This window comes from Gymnogyps californianus, chromosome 2, assembly GCF_018139145.2.
Source record: "Gymnogyps californianus isolate 813 chromosome 2, ASM1813914v2, whole genome shotgun sequence".
Classification (NCBI taxonomy): domain Eukaryota; kingdom Metazoa; phylum Chordata; class Aves; order Accipitriformes; family Cathartidae; genus Gymnogyps; species Gymnogyps californianus.
The window spans coordinates 37,229,546-37,249,344 of NC_059472.1; the positions used below are offsets into that span (position 1 = coordinate 37,229,546).

At 38.1% G+C, this 19,799-nt stretch overlaps 1 protein-coding gene across 1 annotated transcript in view; it reads right to left on the minus strand.

Moving 5' to 3' along the window:
* Positions 1 to 1,205: 1,205 nt before the first annotated feature.
* Positions 1,206 to 19,799, minus strand: part of PREX2 (phosphatidylinositol-3,4,5-trisphosphate dependent Rac exchange factor 2) — a 183,203-nt gene continuing 164,609 nt past the window's right edge. The window contains exons 38-40 of the mRNA XM_050891668.1: positions 14,856 to 14,958; positions 6,804 to 6,871; positions 1,206 to 2,770 (exon numbers count right to left, since the gene is read on the minus strand). Coding sequence (XP_050747625.1) covers positions 2,725 to 2,770; positions 6,804 to 6,871; positions 14,856 to 14,958 — 217 coding nt within the window. The 3' untranslated portion in view covers positions 1,206 to 2,724. The remainder of the gene's footprint in view (positions 2,771 to 6,803; positions 6,872 to 14,855; positions 14,959 to 19,799) is intronic.

The following is a 19,799-nucleotide window of genomic DNA, read 5'->3' on the forward strand; positions in this document are numbered from 1 at the left end:
ACAAGAAAAGCAGTTTGAAAAGCTGCACAATGTTTCAAGCGAACACTGGCTTTTGAAGGAAATTTTCAGAAATTAGGCACCCACTTTCCATAGACAGTGGGACATTTGTGCCCAATTTCCTCTGGAAACCCTATCTTTACGTGCCACCTGTAATCCCAGAAAACCAGGGCTTAAGTTTCTCAGCCCCTCTGATACCAGGCTAAATAGGTACTTTATTTTGCAGTATGGGTCACCAATGAAGCTCATAGTGCTGAGGAAGTTTTTGAAAACTGCCTCTAGAGGGCGAAAAAGAGAATAAAGAACCAAAAATTAGATACAAAAACAAGAGGTCAAGATTTCTGATGCACACTCATGAATAGCTAAAGAATTTGGTCCAGTGACTGGCTCATAACTGTTTGTCCCTTGGTGTTTACAAATGTCTATTACCCCACACTTTCAACAACAAAACGAATTAGACAATTACAGTATTATACAAGGAGACTATTTTGGCATATTTGCACTCCAACCATTTTCAGTGCAATAAAAAAAAGGGTGATGACTAGCTACAATAATGCGTGTGCATGCAACAGATTTTGTCCTCTAGGTTATTTTATATTATACAGGATTAGCAGCTCCGTGCAGCTGACAGCTGACTCGCCTCGTAGTAAAAAACCAAAACTCCTGTGGGCAAATCTCACCAGAAGATGCGAGCTCGCAGCCGGGGCTGACACTGGCAGCATCCTTGGCATGAGGAGGTTACGGCTTCTCTGTACTCCTGATGTCTGAACAAGCAGAAACTGAAACATTTTTGGCATTTTTGCCTGGAGCGGGAATTACCCTAGCCAATACTGCCTCTCTGAATAAAACACATCCAAAAGTATGAGATCCTGACTAGAATAGCAACTATAGAAATGGTGACTCTTTCTTATGTACAAGCATTAGGTCACCTAGACAAAAAGAGTAAGTTTCTAAAGAGTAAATCTTTGTTTCCTGGTTTTGTTTTGGTTTTTTTTCTTAATCAAAAAGATTATAGTCCCACAGCTTCCAGTAACTATGAAGAGTGTAAACTTCAAAGCACAAAGGTGAAATTGTTAACTGACGTGTTCATTATTGCATGTCTTCATCACAGTTTAGGGCAAACATTCTATATTTAAGGTTGGACCAGTAACTGATATGACTACATAAATATATACATATTGAAACTCACATATATGCGCAGACATATGTATCTGTGGATATATAAAAATATTTATTTTCTTAGCAAAGTTAAAGTCTGTGTAAAAACATTAAGAATACTGAAAAAGGTAGGAGCTCTAATTCCTCCTTTGGAGAAAAGTAACAAGTCCCCTAGATACCCTATATAAAAAACACTCTCTGCAAGAGTACAGCTCATTTTGAATTCTCAGTTATTTCATTGTGGATTAATATATTTGTTGAAGATTTCATAAATAATTAGATAATATGCAACAATTATGTTGTGAGGTTTGATTGCTACAGCATAACTATAGGCTGCTGTTGTACAAAAAATAAATTTTATTCAGACAGTATATGTCCTGCTCTAATAGAATGCGTAGCTACTGCTACAAGTAGAACTATTTCAGAATATAGTTTTTGTTTTAATGTGTTCACATATGAAACCTCATTTGGGGGCATTTTCTCTGAAAATCCTTTGGCCAAAAGAACAGCCAAACGCAGATACATTTTCCCTGGGCCCTCTAAATACTCAGTACAATTTCAAAATAAATCTATAACAATTACCACTCCAAAGAACTGAAATGCTATACAAAACAATTCTGACAAAATACGGGAAATGGTAGCATAAAACATCAAACCCCCAAACTATGCTTCAACTTAAACCACAGACATTTCCAGTTAAACATAACAATACTGCCTCATCCTTGCCTTATGTAGATTTACTATACAAGAATATACACAAGTCTGGAAAACTCTAAAATGCAGAGGTGCAATAATGTAAAACATCCATTAGACAGAGTCTGAAATTCAGTCTAACTATGGCTGAAGATCAGACTTATCCTCCTTCACTATAAGGGCAACCGAAAAAAGGCAAAACTTCACCTCGCATGCCGTACTTCTAAAGGAGTATGACAATGGACTGCTTAAGACATAGCTGAGTTCACTGATTACAAGAACACGTTCCTAGCAGCAGTCTGCCTGCAGCCATTAAACACAATTCTGAGATGAGTTTTCCATCTTTCAACCTCACTTACGTTACATCCTTGAAACAGTAATGTCATCGTTCTGAGAAATTACGATGGCGACAGGAAAAAAGGGATTATCAGTGCAAAGGGCCCCATATGAAGCGCATGCTCATTATCAAGCCTAGTTTATCTAGGCTTTTATTCCTTCCACAAGAACACATTCTGTATAGTGTACAAGTGAAGTCATTCTCTCTGAACAAGACATTCGTTTTCAAGCTGCTGGCTATACCTATCTTGTGGCTGAACAAGACACATCAAATGAATCTGATTCCAGTGTAGAATTCCCAAGGAAGATTCCTGTTCTACTAGTGTATGGCCGGAGTGCACAGATTCCAGAAATGCTTTTTGGAAGTAATTTTTCAATGCCAATAGAGAATATTTAGGGTATTTCTTTCTTTATCCTGAGTAAAGGGGTTTATTATTTATCAAAGCCCCAGGCACATACTGCTATAGTGCAGTTAGATTTTGTCATATAGTCCCAGTATCCTAAAGGCCATTATCAGATCATTTTCTGGAGCAGTTCTCCTCATTCTTCTCCAACAGCTGGGGGTGGCTGGCATAGCTTGTATAATCTGACAATGACAAAAAACAAAGCAATTGTTATTCTGAGAGCTTGGTCATTATTAAAATGGGTAAATTTAAGGAACACAAACTAAATCAAGTCTTCCTGCACTGCAAAACAAGAGGTACTGAATTCAGTTTAATAACACTGATATAAAACCAGTAAAATCTTATTCATGAGCATGAAGGTTTACATTGAAAGCAGTATCATTAAAACACACATCTATAAGCAATCCTATAAAGACATTCCAGTTTAGTCAAGTTTTCATATTTCTGCACTGAAGACCCCGTTCTGGAGAAAGCTAAGTCTCCACTAATCCAGTTACCAGTTGTTGCTCTGAATTTCTAAATTGGAAAAGCTGCTTGGTGAATGCAACTGCCTCCATTTTTGTTTTGTTTTGGTACAGTCAGACCTCACTCTAACCCAGTTCCCTGTAAAACTGATGCTGTTTGAAGAACCTGAGACAGATGTCAGACATGCACATGCCAGCATGAAGATTTTAAACTCTCTCCCCCCCATTTCTACATGTATGAAGTCAAGACCAGTAAGATTTGATTCAAATGACTACCTCAGTACAGACTGAAATAGCCACTCCTTCATTTATAAAGACTTTTGAACTTCTATTAAACCCTTTTGCATGGACTTGGTTATTAGCAAGTGTTTGAAACTTTACCCTAATGTTAGGAATACTGAAAAGAAATGGCAATCATTCTGACCTCAGGCTCTCGGTTCCGTAAGTATGTCCAGCATACACTATCTCCCCTGCAACCACAGCAATTAGAACCAGCAACAGACATGATCTCATTTGGAGATTACATATTTTCCTCAGGGAAAGCGTATCATTGAAGGAATAGCAAAGAGAAGAGACCAAGTATGGCATGGGAAGGAGAAAAAGCATCAGAAGGCAAAAATGAAGAGCCAATGACACAGCACATGCATTAATACTTAACATGAAGAATCTCTGATACTGAAATACCAAAGCAATAGAAATAGCAGGTTTGGTAGGTCTGGCTGCAGGCAGGGTGGTGAATTGTCCAGTGGCTTGGGGGCTAGGGATGTTTAAGATGCTCAGGGTATCCGAGTTTTCCACGTATATTTTGCAAATTTGCCTGCTAAACGTCACATTAATTTATATGACTCCATTTTAACTAATCATAAATTTCAAAATCATACTACAAATCAACACAGAAAAGAAAAATCTGTACATGTGGCTGGGCTCCACAAACAATTCAAGATCAATGGGCTGGTGCCTTCTTGGCATGATACTCTGCTACTGAAATTATGTGAGGCACGGTACGTATGGCTGCCCTCGCGTACTGAAAGCCTCTTCAACGTCTAGGGCCCATCTTGTCAGAAAAAGCATCCTGTAGCTATGCAAGAGCAGGGCAGGATAGCTGCTGTTCTCTGATTTCAGTTCCCTTAGGAGTTAAAAACTGTGGGACGCTGACAACACACAATGGCCATGGGCTAAATAACTTGTCTCTGAATCTCACTGGACGTGATTATCAAGCAGTATTGTTTCTGGATGGTAAGAACAGGGAGCATCAGTTCTGTCAGCCAAACAGCAATTGCAAACCTGCTTTCAAACCTCCACCATAATGTGTTGTGAAGATCATTGGGCTCTTCCACATTGTCATCTGGCAGATTCAGAAACATGATCATTTAAGGTCACATTGTGCAGACACCAATGTATTTGTTAGGAACCATATATAAACCAATACGCATATCTCTCATATTTGTATTCCAATGAGAGAGTAGGATGACCTGATTTTTATACAGAGAAAAATAAACAGAGGTTATTTGAGTTATTTGATTCTGCTGGTGTAATAAAGCAGTAATATTCAAAGCTGGCAAAAGACAGATAAAATTACTGTCAGCATCTCATCTAAGTAATTGCAGTGGGATTAGTTCTTGATGATGTTTTAGCAAAATCTAATTCCTATGGAACAATGTGCAGAAAAGCTGAGCCCCAAGTACCAAGGTCTGTGTATTCTTCAGGTTAAAATGGTAATCATTAAGATTACTTGTCTTCAGAGAAAGTGATGTAGGGGAATTCTGAAGCAAACTAATAAGGCTGCATAAATCCCTAAGGAGCTACAGTTGCTGAAGATGGTATAGAGCAGAAACAGCCTGTTCTGGGTCAATATATATGGGACAACTATGTGAGATGGTACAAACAGATCAGCTGAGAAAAGACAGAAAACAGTGGCAACTGCAGAGAACTGAGAACACTGCCTAGTGATGTTAAATGGAACAAAATGTAATAGTAAAATTCTTTTCAAGGCAAAGAATTGAGAACCCACAGTATCGTTTACCTATGCATCAAATGTATCACTCCTGCTGATGACTATTCTGACTTATGTGACTTACCTCTCTAATGGTACACCAAATGCCCCAAACACTGAGGTCAATGAGATATTCCTGTGACCTTGCTGTTGCTGCTGACTGGCAAGCGTGCTGGATGCATCTGTCTATTCTATGTTCTAGGAGCTATCTCATAATTTTTCTTCAGCTTTTCATTGCTATGTTGTGGGAGTGTCAACCAGAAAGAGGCGATCTTTTCTCAACTGATGCAAAGCCAAAAAATGTCTCATGGCTAAGTTTTTCTTTTTAAGAACTTAGATTTCTCCTTTGTCACAAAAGCTCTGAATCTAGATACACGCTCTGTCATTTAGAGGTGGGAAAAGTTTGGTTTGCAACAATTCTTTGGCTGTCTCCAGAATTATGTCATGAAGGAGGAGTCCATTTAAGGCCAAAACCATACCATTCAAAATATGAAAAAGCTTCTCACAGCTTTTACTGTAATAAAATGTTATTTTACTGCCTTAGGTTCCCACAATGCAAGACAGTTGGTCAGGCAATTTTGGTCCTGAATTGCCTCTAAGCTAATCATTACTGGGAGAAGGGATGTGCTCACCTGCTGGTAAGGGCAATGACTTTATTGCTGATGGGTTTACTCTAGAATCAGTACTTTTTTTTGATCTTATTTAATCTCCTTTATGGGGCATGCAAGATGCATATATGCTCCAACAAATGTGGCTACTCAGCAACTGAACAGCAGCTGCTACTCAGATTTACTCATACCTTGTACACTTAAGGTACACTCCTTTTCTAGAATCAGATCGAGCACAGGCATGGAACGTGCAGTGATTTGTTACAAACAAATTATAAGCAGTAACCTGATTCCCTACTGGGAGAAACTGGGACACCTGAGAAAAACGGAGCAAATTGCGTAAGAAAAAGTTCCTGAGTATTAGCAGTCAGAAGCCAGAGCACAGTCTTTCTGTAAGGCTATGGATAGCATATGTGTTCATTCACATGGTTACCTCTATCAGGTATTACTAATTCCCTGTTTCCTTACTAAAATTTAAACACCACAGTGGGTCTGTTATGTATTCCACATACCTGTTTAGCTCCTTCAATGTGTTATCATTAGTCAACAAAAAACATTATGTTTTAAATTGGTAAAAAAAGTTTAAATTAGAGCTGGATCAATAAAACCACTTTAAGATAAAATTAAGAACATTGTTGTTTGGTTATGTTCATTTATAAGTATTGTGCTTGTTAAGAAACATTTCAGGTATCTGCAATCCATCACAGCATTAAAAAGTTGGATGTTTCAGAAAGAGACAAAGAAAGACTACATCATCTCTAAAAGCAACTAGAACATGATTTCCCTGAAATACTGCAGTACAGTGTTTCATTAAAATGGGGTTATGGATTTAGTGATTAATATTTCCCCAAAACCACTAAACATCACAAGTGATGAAGGACTTACTCCAGTGTTTTCATAATTAACATGAACTAGGTTTCATTTTTCAAAAATGGGCACGTTTTGAAGTGCTACATAGCCTGAACTTCTGCAACTAATTACTTTAAGTAAAATTGTATAGCTAAGAACTTAATTGATTTTATGTACATTAAAAGCCAAATCTTACCAGTTAGTGCACAACACAGTCAATGTTTGCTGTTAGCTTTTGAGCAGCTAGGACAAAATTTGGCACAAACTAGACAAACTCATGGTCTAAGACACAATCAGTTACCTTGGCACAGACTGTGGCGTTCGATCCCTCACTCCTAAATTCTTGGCTGTGTTTTGTACTCTCGCACCCTGTGAAAGAAGAACACCAGTTTTGCTTCATTTATTCCAACACAAGTTAGAAAGCCTTCTGAGCCTTCTAGATAAACATAACTATTGATTATAATTAATTAATACATATGCTCCATCTCCCGAAACAACTCTCCTCTTCTAAGGTGGGGAACAAGTCAAAGCAGTACATTAATTCTTAACTTAGAGAAATATGCAGAAAAGAGACAAAATCTTTCCACTTGTCATTGAATAAATACGTACATATATATCTTACTAACATAAAAGACTTCATAAAAAATTAACATTTAAGGTTTAAATCAATCCAAACACATCTTGTTTCAATTTGTTTGATTTTTGTCACCATTTCTTTGTAGAATGGATAATAAAGTTCTTTTCTGAAATGTCACTTATTTCCTTCTGAACAAACAAATATTACAGATTATTTCCTACGAATGGCTTTCTAGTTAAAGCTAGAAAAATGGCCTAAATTGAGGCACTAAATTAGGATTAGAAAAATGCAGGTCCTGATCTTCCTTTATAATCACAGAATCACAAAAAAAAAAAAAAAATTAGGTTGGAAGGGACCTCCCGAGATTGTTTAGTCCAACACCCCTGCTTAAAGCAGGGTCAACTAGAAAAGCTGGTGTCTCTGTACGTCAATTGATCCTTCGAAAAACAATAATGAAAGTACTTTTGTCTCACTGACTCATCCAGTAAGGAGAAAGTTGATAAAACATGCACAATATTCATATACCATGATAGTGAAAAATGCAGACTCCTCTGCAAACAAACTAGCTTAGACATATGAAAGAACTTCGTAAAATTTGTTTTTAAATGATGAGGTCTAGCTTTTAAAGTGCAGTTTTATTAATGTAAAGTAGTCATCACAAAGAAACACTGTGTTAGATTTACAGTCTCTTTATGTTTTCTAACATTTTAAAGGAGATGAAAACTACCTGTTCTGTCTATAATACATACACTGACTCTCCCTTTATTTCTGCTTCTGTACTACCTAAATTCAGGGCAAGATAACAGAGAACAAAAATATATAATCTCAGCATTCTTACAGTGAGATCTTAGATTGGTGTGAAACATCAAAGATAATTTACACTCCAAGCAGACCTGCAATGGCAGCTGCACATGATGTAAAAATGAGGTATAATCATTGATTCAATACGTAGAATAAGACTAGAGTCTTATTTCAGTCTTGCATTTGACTGAAATCTGGTACCCAGCTAATTGAGAAGGTATTAATTCACTGTTACGGGCTCAAACAAAGATGAAAAAGGCTGGCTGATTACACACAGGTAGGTTCTCAGAGTTTATGTACATCAACATGTGCCACAAAAAATGTTGTGTCCTTGCATTTCTTTTAGAAAAAGAAAATAGTGGTAAAGATAGAGAAAATAACTAGAGTACCTACAAAACTGAAGGCAGAATATAAAAGTCATTTTACTAGCTTTAGATCTGGCTCAGTAAGGTTGTCTCCGACAGTTGCAAAAGACACATGACTACAGACCATGACAAACATATGTCTTTCGCCAGAAACTCCTCCAGAATGCAATCATTAGTCACTCAATACTTCCTCCGTTCAGCATCGAGTATGTATTTAATCGATTTCAGTGATTCTCTTCTCTTCTTTCCCATCTCATCTTGAAGCCACGAATAATTTCACATCACTAGCCTCCTTGTAGAAGATGATCCACATCTTGGGTACAATCTTAGCTTGTTGTGTCAAGAACTACTATTTTCAGTTGGCTTGAATCTGCCAGTTTCATTTGATGCCTTTAGTTCTGCACTGGTGAGGACAATGGTCAGTCCCTATCCGTGCCACATGTTCTTTAGACCTCTCTCATATCCTCCTTCACTCATGAAGCTGAACAATCCTAGATTCTTTTGTCTGTCTATCTTGTCTATAAACCATTCCTAACCATTGATCACTTTTTTCTGACCTTCTCTGAACCTTTTCCATTATGCTAAATCCTTATGGAAGGGATCAGAACATCAGATAGTTCAAAATGAAGGGTCATGACAGCATGATTTCTACTTTGTCTTCTATCCTTGCCTAAACCATTATAACTTCTGATTTGCTTTATTGATAGCTACTGAGAATTGAGCTGATGTTTTCTATCGTAGCCTGAGGTCTTGAACATGAGATGTAATGGCAAGCTCACAGTCAATTATTTTGAATGTGAACTTAAGGTTTGTTTTTCCCCCCATGCGCATCACTTAGTTATCTACACTGATTTTCATCTGCCATTTTATTGCTCAATCATGGAGTTCTGTAAGATCCTTTTGTAACTCTTTATAGTTACTTCTCATCTTTCATAAAAACTTGAAAAGAGTTCAGAGGAGAATAGGGAGAATGATTAGGTAAGAAAACACAACTGAAAAAAAAAAAGGTCAGATGAACTGATGTTTTTCTATTTACACAAGTGATGGCTTATCAGGGAAATGATAATTAAATTCGGGACAGACTTTTTAGTAGGGCCTGTAGCAATAGGACAAGGGGTAATGGTTTTAAACTAAAAGAAGGTAGATTCAGACTAGATATGAGGAAGAAATTTTTTACGATGAGGGTGGTAAAACACTGGAACAGGTTGCCCAGAGAGGTTGTAGATGCCCCATCTCTGGAAACATTCAAAATACTAAAAGGCTACTGCTAAAAAGGGAGTAAAATCTGGTCTCTAAGTCTACAGTATACTGGACAGAAAACAGAAGACTTAAACTGAAGGAAAAAAAGAAAGAAAAAAAAAGACTCATATGAGGCACTAAGTAAAACATCCTAATGAAAAGGTTAAGAAAACTCTGGAACAGACCACTTGGGAAGCACTGTGCAGGAGTCTCCAGTACTGGAGGTTTGTATTGGGTTTGCGTGGCAAGGTTTTGGTAGTGGGGGGCTACAGGGGTGGCTTCTGTGAGAAGCTGCCAGAAGCTTCCCTTATGCCCAATAGAGCCAATGCCAGCCGGCTCCAAGACGGACCCGCCGCTGGCCAAGGCCAAGCCCATCAGCGATGGTGGTAGCGCCTCTGGGATAACATATTTAAGAAGGGGAAAAAAATTAATGCACAGCAGCAATGGCCACTGGATAAAGGAGTGAGAGTATCTGAGAGAAACAACTCTGCAGACACCAAGGTCAGTGAAGAAGGAGGGGGAGGAGGTGCTCCAGGTGCCAGAGCAGAGATTCCCCTGCAACCCATGGTGAAGACCATGTAGCCCATGGAGGTTAACGGTGGAGCAGATATCCACCTGCAGCCCATGCAGGACCCCATGCCAGAGCAGGTGGATGCCCAAAGGAGGCTGTGACCCCATGGGAAGCCCGCGCTGGAGCAGGCTCCTCGTGGGACCTGTGGACCCATGGAGAGAGGAGCCCACGCTGAAGCAGGTTTGCTGGCAGGACTTGTGACCCTGTGGGGGACCCACACTGGAGCAGTCTGTTCCTGAAGGACTGCACCCCATGGAAGGGACCCATGCTGGAGCAGTTTGTGAACAACTGTAGCCCGTGGGAAGGACTCACGTTGGAGAAGTTTGTGGAGGACTGTCTCCCATGGGAGGGAGCCCACGCTGGAGCAGAGGAAGAGTGTGAGGAGTCCTCCCCCTGAGGAGGAGGGAGCAGCAGAAACAACGGATGATGAACTGACCACAACCCCCATTCCCCATCCCCCTGCGCCGCTGGGGGGAGGAGGTAGAGAATTCGGGAGTAAAGTTAAGCCCGGGAAGAAGGAAGGGGTGGGGGAAGGTGTTTTAAGATTTGGTTTTATTTCTCATTATCCTACTCTGATTTGTATTGGTAACAAACTAAACTAATTTCCCCAAGTCAAGTCTGTTTTGCCTGTGATGGCAATTGCTGAATGATCTCTCCCTGTCCTTCTCTCTACCTACGAGCCTTTCGTTATATTTTCTCTCCCCTGTCCAACTGAGGAGCAGAGTGATAAGAGTGGCTTTGGTGGGCACCTGGCATCCTGCCACGGTCAACCCACCAAAGGTTTAAGAACAGATACAACAAGTGTCTGTTATGAATTACATAAGGATAGCTGATCTGGTGTTGGTTACAAAGTTAGACATGTTGAGTCCAGACCTTCATCACCTTCAGTGTCCTTTCCGCAGTGCCGTTTTCTAAAATTTTATCATAATGAAGAAACCCCACCATGACAGACTGCTGAGACTGGCATATGATTAACATAACTGAGAGCCAGAATACACATACACATGGGAAAACTATCTAAATTAATCACATGTAGATCCTGAACGTCAGTGCTGTGACTACCTCTGAGAACAAAACGAGCCTATTTTTACTTGCATCACTCACTAGACAAATTAATTTTAGTATCTTGCTCACATAATAAATCAAATGCGTTGATTTAAAAAGGAGTCTAGCTTTATACAACCATGTAATTTATTGTTTAGCAGGAGAAAAAATTAGACCTTACTTACAACCACCATATTCTTACTTCTTTTGAGGAAAAGCCCCCAAGAATTACTAGCAACTTGCTACATGACATCTCTTTGTCTCCACTGAGCACCATTACACCATTTCTATTTCAATATACTGTTAATTTATACTTCTCCAATATTATTCTTAAAGCTATAGCAATGTAAATATTGACACTTCATCTCATGTACGTATAAGGGATAGTTGTGCTATACGGCTCCAGAATGGTTCCCTCTGCGTACCAGTACTGCCAGAGCACTGGTGAAAGATGCTGGCAGCTCTGAGGAGACATCACCATCAATCTGGACTCATATATGAACTAGTATTCTCATTGCCATGAGAAAAAATGATAGGTTTATTTTCAAGCTACACACTAATTTAAGGATAGCAAGAACCAGTCACATAAAGAAAACAGATTCTCTTTATGCCCTGCTCAGAGAGCTCTAAATCAGTACAATGAGAATTATTCAAAATGTGGTGCCGTTATTACACTCATGAAAAGGCATGGAAAAATGATTACTCACTTAAAAGACAACACAAATTCTCTCCTAGCCTTTTCTGTTTATCAGCCTTTTAGTTACCTTTCTTCCTCAGAGCCCTGTGCCCTCCTGCAGCTCCTTTCCTAGGCCTCTGTCCTCTCCACACTTTGCTGCATCCTGAAGACACACTCCTGTCAGGATGCTTTACATAGTATTTTGTGGGTACAGATGTTTATATGAATAAACATACATGAGTAAGCAAAGTTACTAAAAGATAGTTGGGACATTTTGTCAGAATTTTTATTTTAAAAGTCAATCTAGACTGGATTAGCAAATGAAAAACAGAAACCACTTAAAACCATCCCACAGACCCAAGTTCATACCAACTCTCACAAGTTGGTCTCTTTTCTTTAGTTCTTGCAGAACCGGTGCTCGCAAATACCTAATTATAACTGACAGGGCAATTACTTTGAAAATTGTTCCAACAATACAGTTGGGGCTATTATGAGTCCTGTTAAACATGATCACAACCTCATTCAATTTAAAAGAAAAAAAAAAAAACACTTCCTGAGGTCATCCATTCAATCAGGTGTCTCCAGTTATACTCAGTACTGGTGCCCCAAGCTGGAAGAGGTATCTGCTTTGAGTAGAGACAATTTCCCCCTGTGGAAAGCTGATACTGCTAGGAGCTAACATTGCTGGCTTCTCTGGAATAACAGATGGAATAGATGTCCCTTCATTTGCACCTCCCTGTGGCTAATCTCTTTATTCCACAGAAGATTCAGGGTGTAAATGGGCTAACAAAGTTTTTGTTTGATTGGTTTTTTTATATTAAGCTGGGTAAAAGACACATGTATTGCCCTTAACTAAATGTTCTGTATCAAACCCCAAGAAGCTTTCTCCCCCCTTTCCCCCCCACTCCGAGTTTTATGGCCTGCATTATGCTCCTGACAGTTAAATCCTACAGCTAATTTAAACATTAAATCCGGAGCAAGTTTCTAGAAAATACTATAGTACATTGTTGAAATTACTCCAAAACATTTAGAATTTAATGGAGGGTTATATTTCTACTACAGAACTCCAACACTGATTTAAAATTACAACAAAAGATTATTACTCTATTAAATGCTGTAGTGGTTTCCTGCAAGAGGAAGAATGTGTGAAAAAAGTCTGGCTTGATATACTAGCAGCCTTTTTTGCAGTGTCTGTGGATGGTATTGAGATATTGGTATCTTTAACAGCTATTGATCACTTGCTGTTTCACTTCAGAAAATGTAGCCTCACTGGAGGCTTGTTTCTACATCTCTATTTGAGTAAGTACAGTTACAGCTGCTCAAAACCATGCAAGTTACTTTCATTTTGTCTTTCACTTTCATTTAATAAATTGCAGAAGGTCCACAAATGAATCAGCATTTTTGAAAACGGTCTAGAACTGTACATTGAAAATGTACCCTTTGACAGAATACATCCTACAAGTAGACATATGCAAAACTCTACGTCCATGTTTTTTGATTGCAAAATATCCAGATCTGCCTTTTGTCTAGAACTTCAGGAGCAGACATATGGACCTATACATGCACGTTTATCCTTATACAGCAGTAGCTTTCTTTTCAAGTCAAGTTAAAGCTGTAATTCCTGAGCAGACCTACATGATCTGATTCAAGAACATTGAGGGTATTTATTCCCCACAGAAACTTAATTTATGCACCGAATAAAGTGAAAGTCTGATATGAAAAGGAATGAGACTAACTACTCTGATGTATTCATGTTAGGCAGCAGCACTTACATGTAATTGATCAGAATCTATGGCTTGAGCATATCTACACAATTGCTTTAACAGACTAAAGGTTTGACCTAGCATATGTGTATTTTTGTCTACAGCAAGTTAGAAGTACAGCTGTTTAATCATTTTCATAACTAAACTGTGATTGCTGCACAGAATACGTAGCAAAATTAATGAAAATAATAAAATTAGATGCAAACTAAAACCCAGAAATTATTAATCTTGTCTATCTGTGATTAATTGTTCCAACATTTAATTATCTTTTTTTCACTTCAAGATTGAGTCCATCCTGTATCTTGTTTATGCTTTTGTTATAAGGTTGAAAGCTACCACAGGCTGGGATATATGTTCCATATGCACACAGAGTGATTAAGCCCCCACTCAACCTCTCTTTGATCAACTGAATAGGTTGAGCTCTTTAATCTTCACTTCATAAGCCTTGTCTAACAACCTCTGGATCATTCATGCTCCTCCTTTGAACTCCTTCCAAGATTCCAAACATCCTTTTGAAAGTATTTATGTGATAACAAGATATTTTAGGAAAAGTTGTGCCAATACAGTAGAGTGTATCCCCCATTTTCAGTTGATATTGCCTTTTAAGCCAGCATTTTTTGTCTTACCTTAGCACCGAGAGTTCATGTTGAGGTGGTTATCTATCCACGACAGCCTCTAAATCCTAATATTCTATTATGACCAAAGAGTGAAAAACACTATTTTCAAATAAGCACATTTGTCGTGGTTTAACCCTAGCTGGCAACTAAGCAAAATCAGCACAACATTGTCCTTAGGAATCTCGCCTGGAAAGGTAAAAACCATGGTATTTATTTCTCCCCTTCCCTCCTACACTTCCCATTCATTCAGTACATGAGTAACTTTTTATTAACAATAGTTAATAATCGTAAGTTATTTTTATAGATAATATATATTAAAATAAAGACTGTCTTACTCAACAGACTATTCTGATGTAAGGTGATGCCACAGCAGTTACTATACAAAAATAATTAAGTAAAATCAAAACCCTGTAAAAATTATGATCCATTTACACATACAGAGAAAGCAAGCATCTGGTTAAAAACAGCCTGTTCCATTATTTAAAAAAAAAAAAACAAACCAAAACAAACCCGCTTTTCAGTCAACAATAAAGGAAGAGAATTTAAAAAACAAAACAAAATACCCAAACTAAGAAAACTCACACAGACTTTACACAACATTATGATGGAGGGTAAAAAATGCTTGGTCAAGTCATTCTTGTTTGATGGTAACATGTCTTGTTAGGAAACATCAAAATCTTACCCACAGCGAGCATCTTACCTGTTTGCGCATGACATCTGTGGCTTGCATGATATAGCGAGGAGGTAGCCCATGGCTCCGAGCCAGGATGATCGCCTGCTCCAGGGTAACACTCAGAGTGCAGCTGCAACGGAAGACAGAAGTCAACTATATGCTAGCAGTGATTTCCTTCAAATAATTGCTTTTAGATCAATTATCTTTTTTAAAAAAAGTTATAAATAAGAAGATTACATAGTAGACCTGCCCCCTATCCCTCCCCCGCCCATGCAGGCATTAGCCTGAACACTAAAATGTTTCTTAAACAGAAAGATTTTGAGTGTAACAAATGTTCCTGCTGATTTACAACCAAATGCATTTCCCTTGTTTTGCTGTTGTTTAAAAAAACAAACAATAAAAAACACAACCCAACTATGGCTTGGCAAGTGCATGAGAGTGTGACAACCCAAGGAGAAGAATTTTTTGTAATTGTATAAATCCCTTTCCAGGTGGTTTCTGCATATGTTATCTCTCACCCTCCACTGTTAATGCAGACCCTAGCTTTGGTACCAGGATCCTGACCTCTTGCCATTAATTTAGCTTGGTTATTCTCATGGCATATTAGTGCAGTTCAGTCCAAAACTAAGAGACATTTACCCCTTTCAAAAAAGAAAATAAATAAATAGGGCATTCCTTCAAATGAACTGTCCTCTCCTACTTTGCCAATCTTTTTCAAGTAAACACTTGAGGACAAAAATGGATCACAATAGGATGGTACCACATCCTAATGAAAAGGCTGTAATTGCTTTGTCAGAGCAACCAGGAAAGTTTCAGAGCTAAAGAACTTGCTGTAGGACCACCTGTCATCACACCAGACAAGAAACAGTAGGGAAAGTCGTTTTGGACATGCCATCTGATTTCAGTTGTCATGGTGAGGACAAGGACGGATAGTTGGCTTCTCATACAACCAAGACCAAAGCTGTAGAAGACTCACAGATAAAGGCAACAAAACTGAGTAGAAGCAGGTACTTTTTGGAAAGCACAACATGTTTGAGGGCTGCTATCATCCAAGAGGTGAGACTGGCTCCATTCTGCACCAGTAAGCTGCTTGATGATTTTTCTGTTCACAAAGTACTGCAATAATCAAATCTCTTCAACCAGAAAGATGAGGTGTATAGAAAATGATCCTACCTCAGCAGAACCTGACAAAAGCTGCATATTTCAAGTTCAAATAATAAAACTTAGACACATGGTTAAAATATACTTTTGAGTAGCCTATTGGCAAAATCCTGACCAAAAGATTCTGCATAGTTTATATTATGCGCACAGAACAGACAATATGTTTCAATCAAACACTCATCTTGCTGAGCAGAAGATCTGTAGGAGGAAAAATGTGTCTGCACTTATTTTCTTACTGAACACCCCCCCCTACACATTTTAAATACCACTTAAGTAAATTTATGGACTGTAAAAAGTTTCACAGTAGTGAGTGTAGAAGATACTAAATTTGATCTGTAGCTTTATTAATGGCCTTTCATTAAAAATTTATAAGCTAAGTGATTTTCCTTGGTAATGAAATAATTTTTATTCCCCAGTTTCTTGTATACACTGATCTCAGAGTTAACTTGAAGCAAAAATCTATTGATCTTTTGCGTTATATGTTTGATTAAGGTGCATAATAGTTAAATATTAGACCAGAAATTCTAAACACTGTGTTTTCATCTTGTCTTTGCAAGGCGAAATATTGCACAAATAACGTACATGCTCATAATATTGGCCAGCACCAAAATCTAAACATCTAAACCTTCAAGACCAGACTGCAAAGGAAGCTTTGTCTCATTGACAACGAGAAAAAGCAAAAGTATCTGAAATCTAATTTGACAGGTGTAATCTAAGCCAGAGAAAAAGGGTAAAAAGTCTCTCTGTAGGTATAATAGAGGTTAATGGGCTCAAAGGACAGCTTTCAACCAGTTACTGAGCCAACTTTCCCATAAATCCTATCTTCCTGGAACCCAAAAGACTGAAAGAACAGAAAAATTATATTCTGCATGCGTGAATCAAAACTAACAAAAGAATCTCCTAAATGAAGGTCAGCTTGAAGAATTAGGCGCAAACACTAATCTTGTGATTGGAAAAGACTGCCAAACTGCTCCCTATCCAAAACCTGATGAAATGGCTGGTGATCATGGACATTGTGAGCCATCTACATTTTGACAATGCCAACCATGATTCAGAAATAAGGTTGCCAAGTGTGTAGATAAAGACATAACCAGAGTGGGAAAAGCTGAGACAAAGAGTAAAATAGCATAATGAAGATTTCTTTAATAGGCTACTATGGAGGTAGGCAACAACTACACAACAATCCTGAAACATATAGGCTAAAATTGAAGATCTCGCCTCAAGGCAAAAAAGAACAGTAATTCTAAGGATAATATTTTTAATGTATCCTAGGAAATTAGTAGTGAAGACACTCAAGATGACAGCAGTGATGATGTTAACTATTATCACACCTCTTTAATAAAAAATTTTACCTTCGAGGTGAAGTCCTACAGTACTGTTGGTTAGATACATCCACTGTTTCTTTTAAAAAATTCTTATTCGTTAACGTACGTTAAAAAATGTTAAAATAGCATCAGTGGCATGATTGCATTTCAATATACTATTTCATTAGAAATGCAATTCAATATCGCTAGATTTTCTGTTTCTCTTAAGGCATGTAAAAGGTCTGATGAATGGCAGAATTAAATGTAAATTATTGGTTAGGGCTTTTGTCATGTGATTATGAAATAAGGTTACTACTTTCTAAATACGATAAACAACAAGACTCAAATAGCTTCATTTTGGTTGAATACCAAATCAATGAGATGGAATCCTCTAATAAAACTGATCATACAAGCCTTTCACGGTGCTATGCTGAACTGACTCGCTAGTAAACATGTATTTACATGCTGGAGCTTTCTCCCAGCTCTTCAAATACAGTTTTTGAATTACTACATATCCATTATCACAAATCAAACTGCCCTGGAAACCAGCTGTGAAAGAAACAAATGCACACACAAAACATCAGATGGTAACATGGAAAAGTCATAACTGGAAGTACCTCAGCAATAGGGCTGCCAAGCATAGAAAGACGAAGCAAATGCAAATTTAAACCAACACAACTTGTACAATTTTTTGAAACAAGATGAAAGCTGGGAACTCCTCATATGGTAAGACTGTTCTGGTGGTCTGAGCAAGGTTCAATATCAAGGATCATCAGCAAATATGTGCAATATGTAATAATCCACTCTTCTCCCCCATTTTGAGAGCTGATAAGCAGATGGTATTGAAGTTTACAAAGCAATTTGGAAGCAGTTCTGACCACTGAAAGTATCTGGTCATTTGGATGCAATCAGCCCAGACAAACCAAACAAAGAAAATATTAGGGGAAAAACTCCTTCAGTGCTCTCATAACATGCTGTTATGGGAAGCATAAATCCCAAATCCATATATTTTACAGTGTAAACAAATCAAAATCTGTTCTCACTCCCTCTCTTCCTCTCATCCCTTCTTTTATGCTAGAAAAACAAAAGACCCAAATTCATCATCTCAGAATTTATGTCAGTTAGAATCACAAATTCCCTGCCTTGACAGATTACAGCAGCAAGGCAGCACAGACATTTGGCTTTCCCAGCACAACTGGGCTGAGAATTCCTCATTTCACCCATTTGGTTTCCAAGAAACAGAAGGGGCTGCAGCTGCTCCCAGCCCCTGCCTGCTATCCCCAGTCTCCCATCAGTCATGACAGTATTGAAGTGAAGATTAAACACAAACTTTCAAACATCTTCTGGATCAGACCATCCTGAACAAAAGAGGTTAAATCATTTTCTATCACCAATAGTCCATTTGTTTCTGACTGGATGTGATTTTTACTAACGGACTGCAAATCAGCTGGATAGACATACATCTACAATGAAAAATGGAGTTGTAAAAGAGGAAAACAGATTGAAATTTTCTAAGAAATGGATTATTTCCTGACAGCTTGTTTAATGTCACCTGAAAGGAAAAATAATTTGAGTTCATGTTACACTACCTACAGAGCTGCCACTCAGCAAACTGTGTATCTATGTGACCAGAGTAAAAAGAATCTAAATCATTCAATTCATTCTCAGGTTTCAATTAGGATTCTAGCCATCCTACATCCAAAGATGCATCAAAACATCCCTTAGAAAAATGCCCTGAATAGAAAAGATGAGGTGAAACAAATTGGTTTAGTAGTTACCACAGTCAGAGATGTCGAAATGAATTATGTTCTGGCTATGTGAATAGAAAAAAAAAATATGAAAAGGATGCATGTATGCTTAGTCTAATTAAAATCTAAAGCTTCTACTCAACATGTAATTTAATGCCAATGTTATTATTTTAATTACTTTTCTTTCCATACATCATAAGCTAATCATACCTACATTTGACCACCTTTTAAACCAATTACACTATTACGTATTAATTTGTTTCTGCTGTCATTTAAATTAATGCTTATAGAGCAGCTATTATTTATGTCAGTGTATGCAGCAATTAAAAACTTAGTACTAAGTAAGTCACTTTGGGGTAAACATTTGTTGTGGTTTAACCCCAGTCAGCAACTAAGCACCATGCAGCCGTTTCCCCCTCCCCCCTCCCAGTGGGGTGAGGAGGAGGAAAGCAAAGGAAAAAAAAGTAAAACTCGTGGGTTGAGATAAGAACAGTTTAATAACTAACGTAAAATGTAATACTAACAATAGTAATAATGAAATATAATAATAATAGTAATGAAAAGGAATATAACAAAAAAAGGAAGGGGGGGGAAGGAAAAAAAACAGTGATGCACAATGCAATTGCTCACCACCCGCTGACCAATGCCCAGTTAGTTCCTGAGCCGCGATCCGCGCCTCCCGGCCAACTCCCCCCTGTTTATATACTGGGCATGATGTTCTAGGGTATGGAATACCCCTTTGGCTAGTTCAGGTCAGC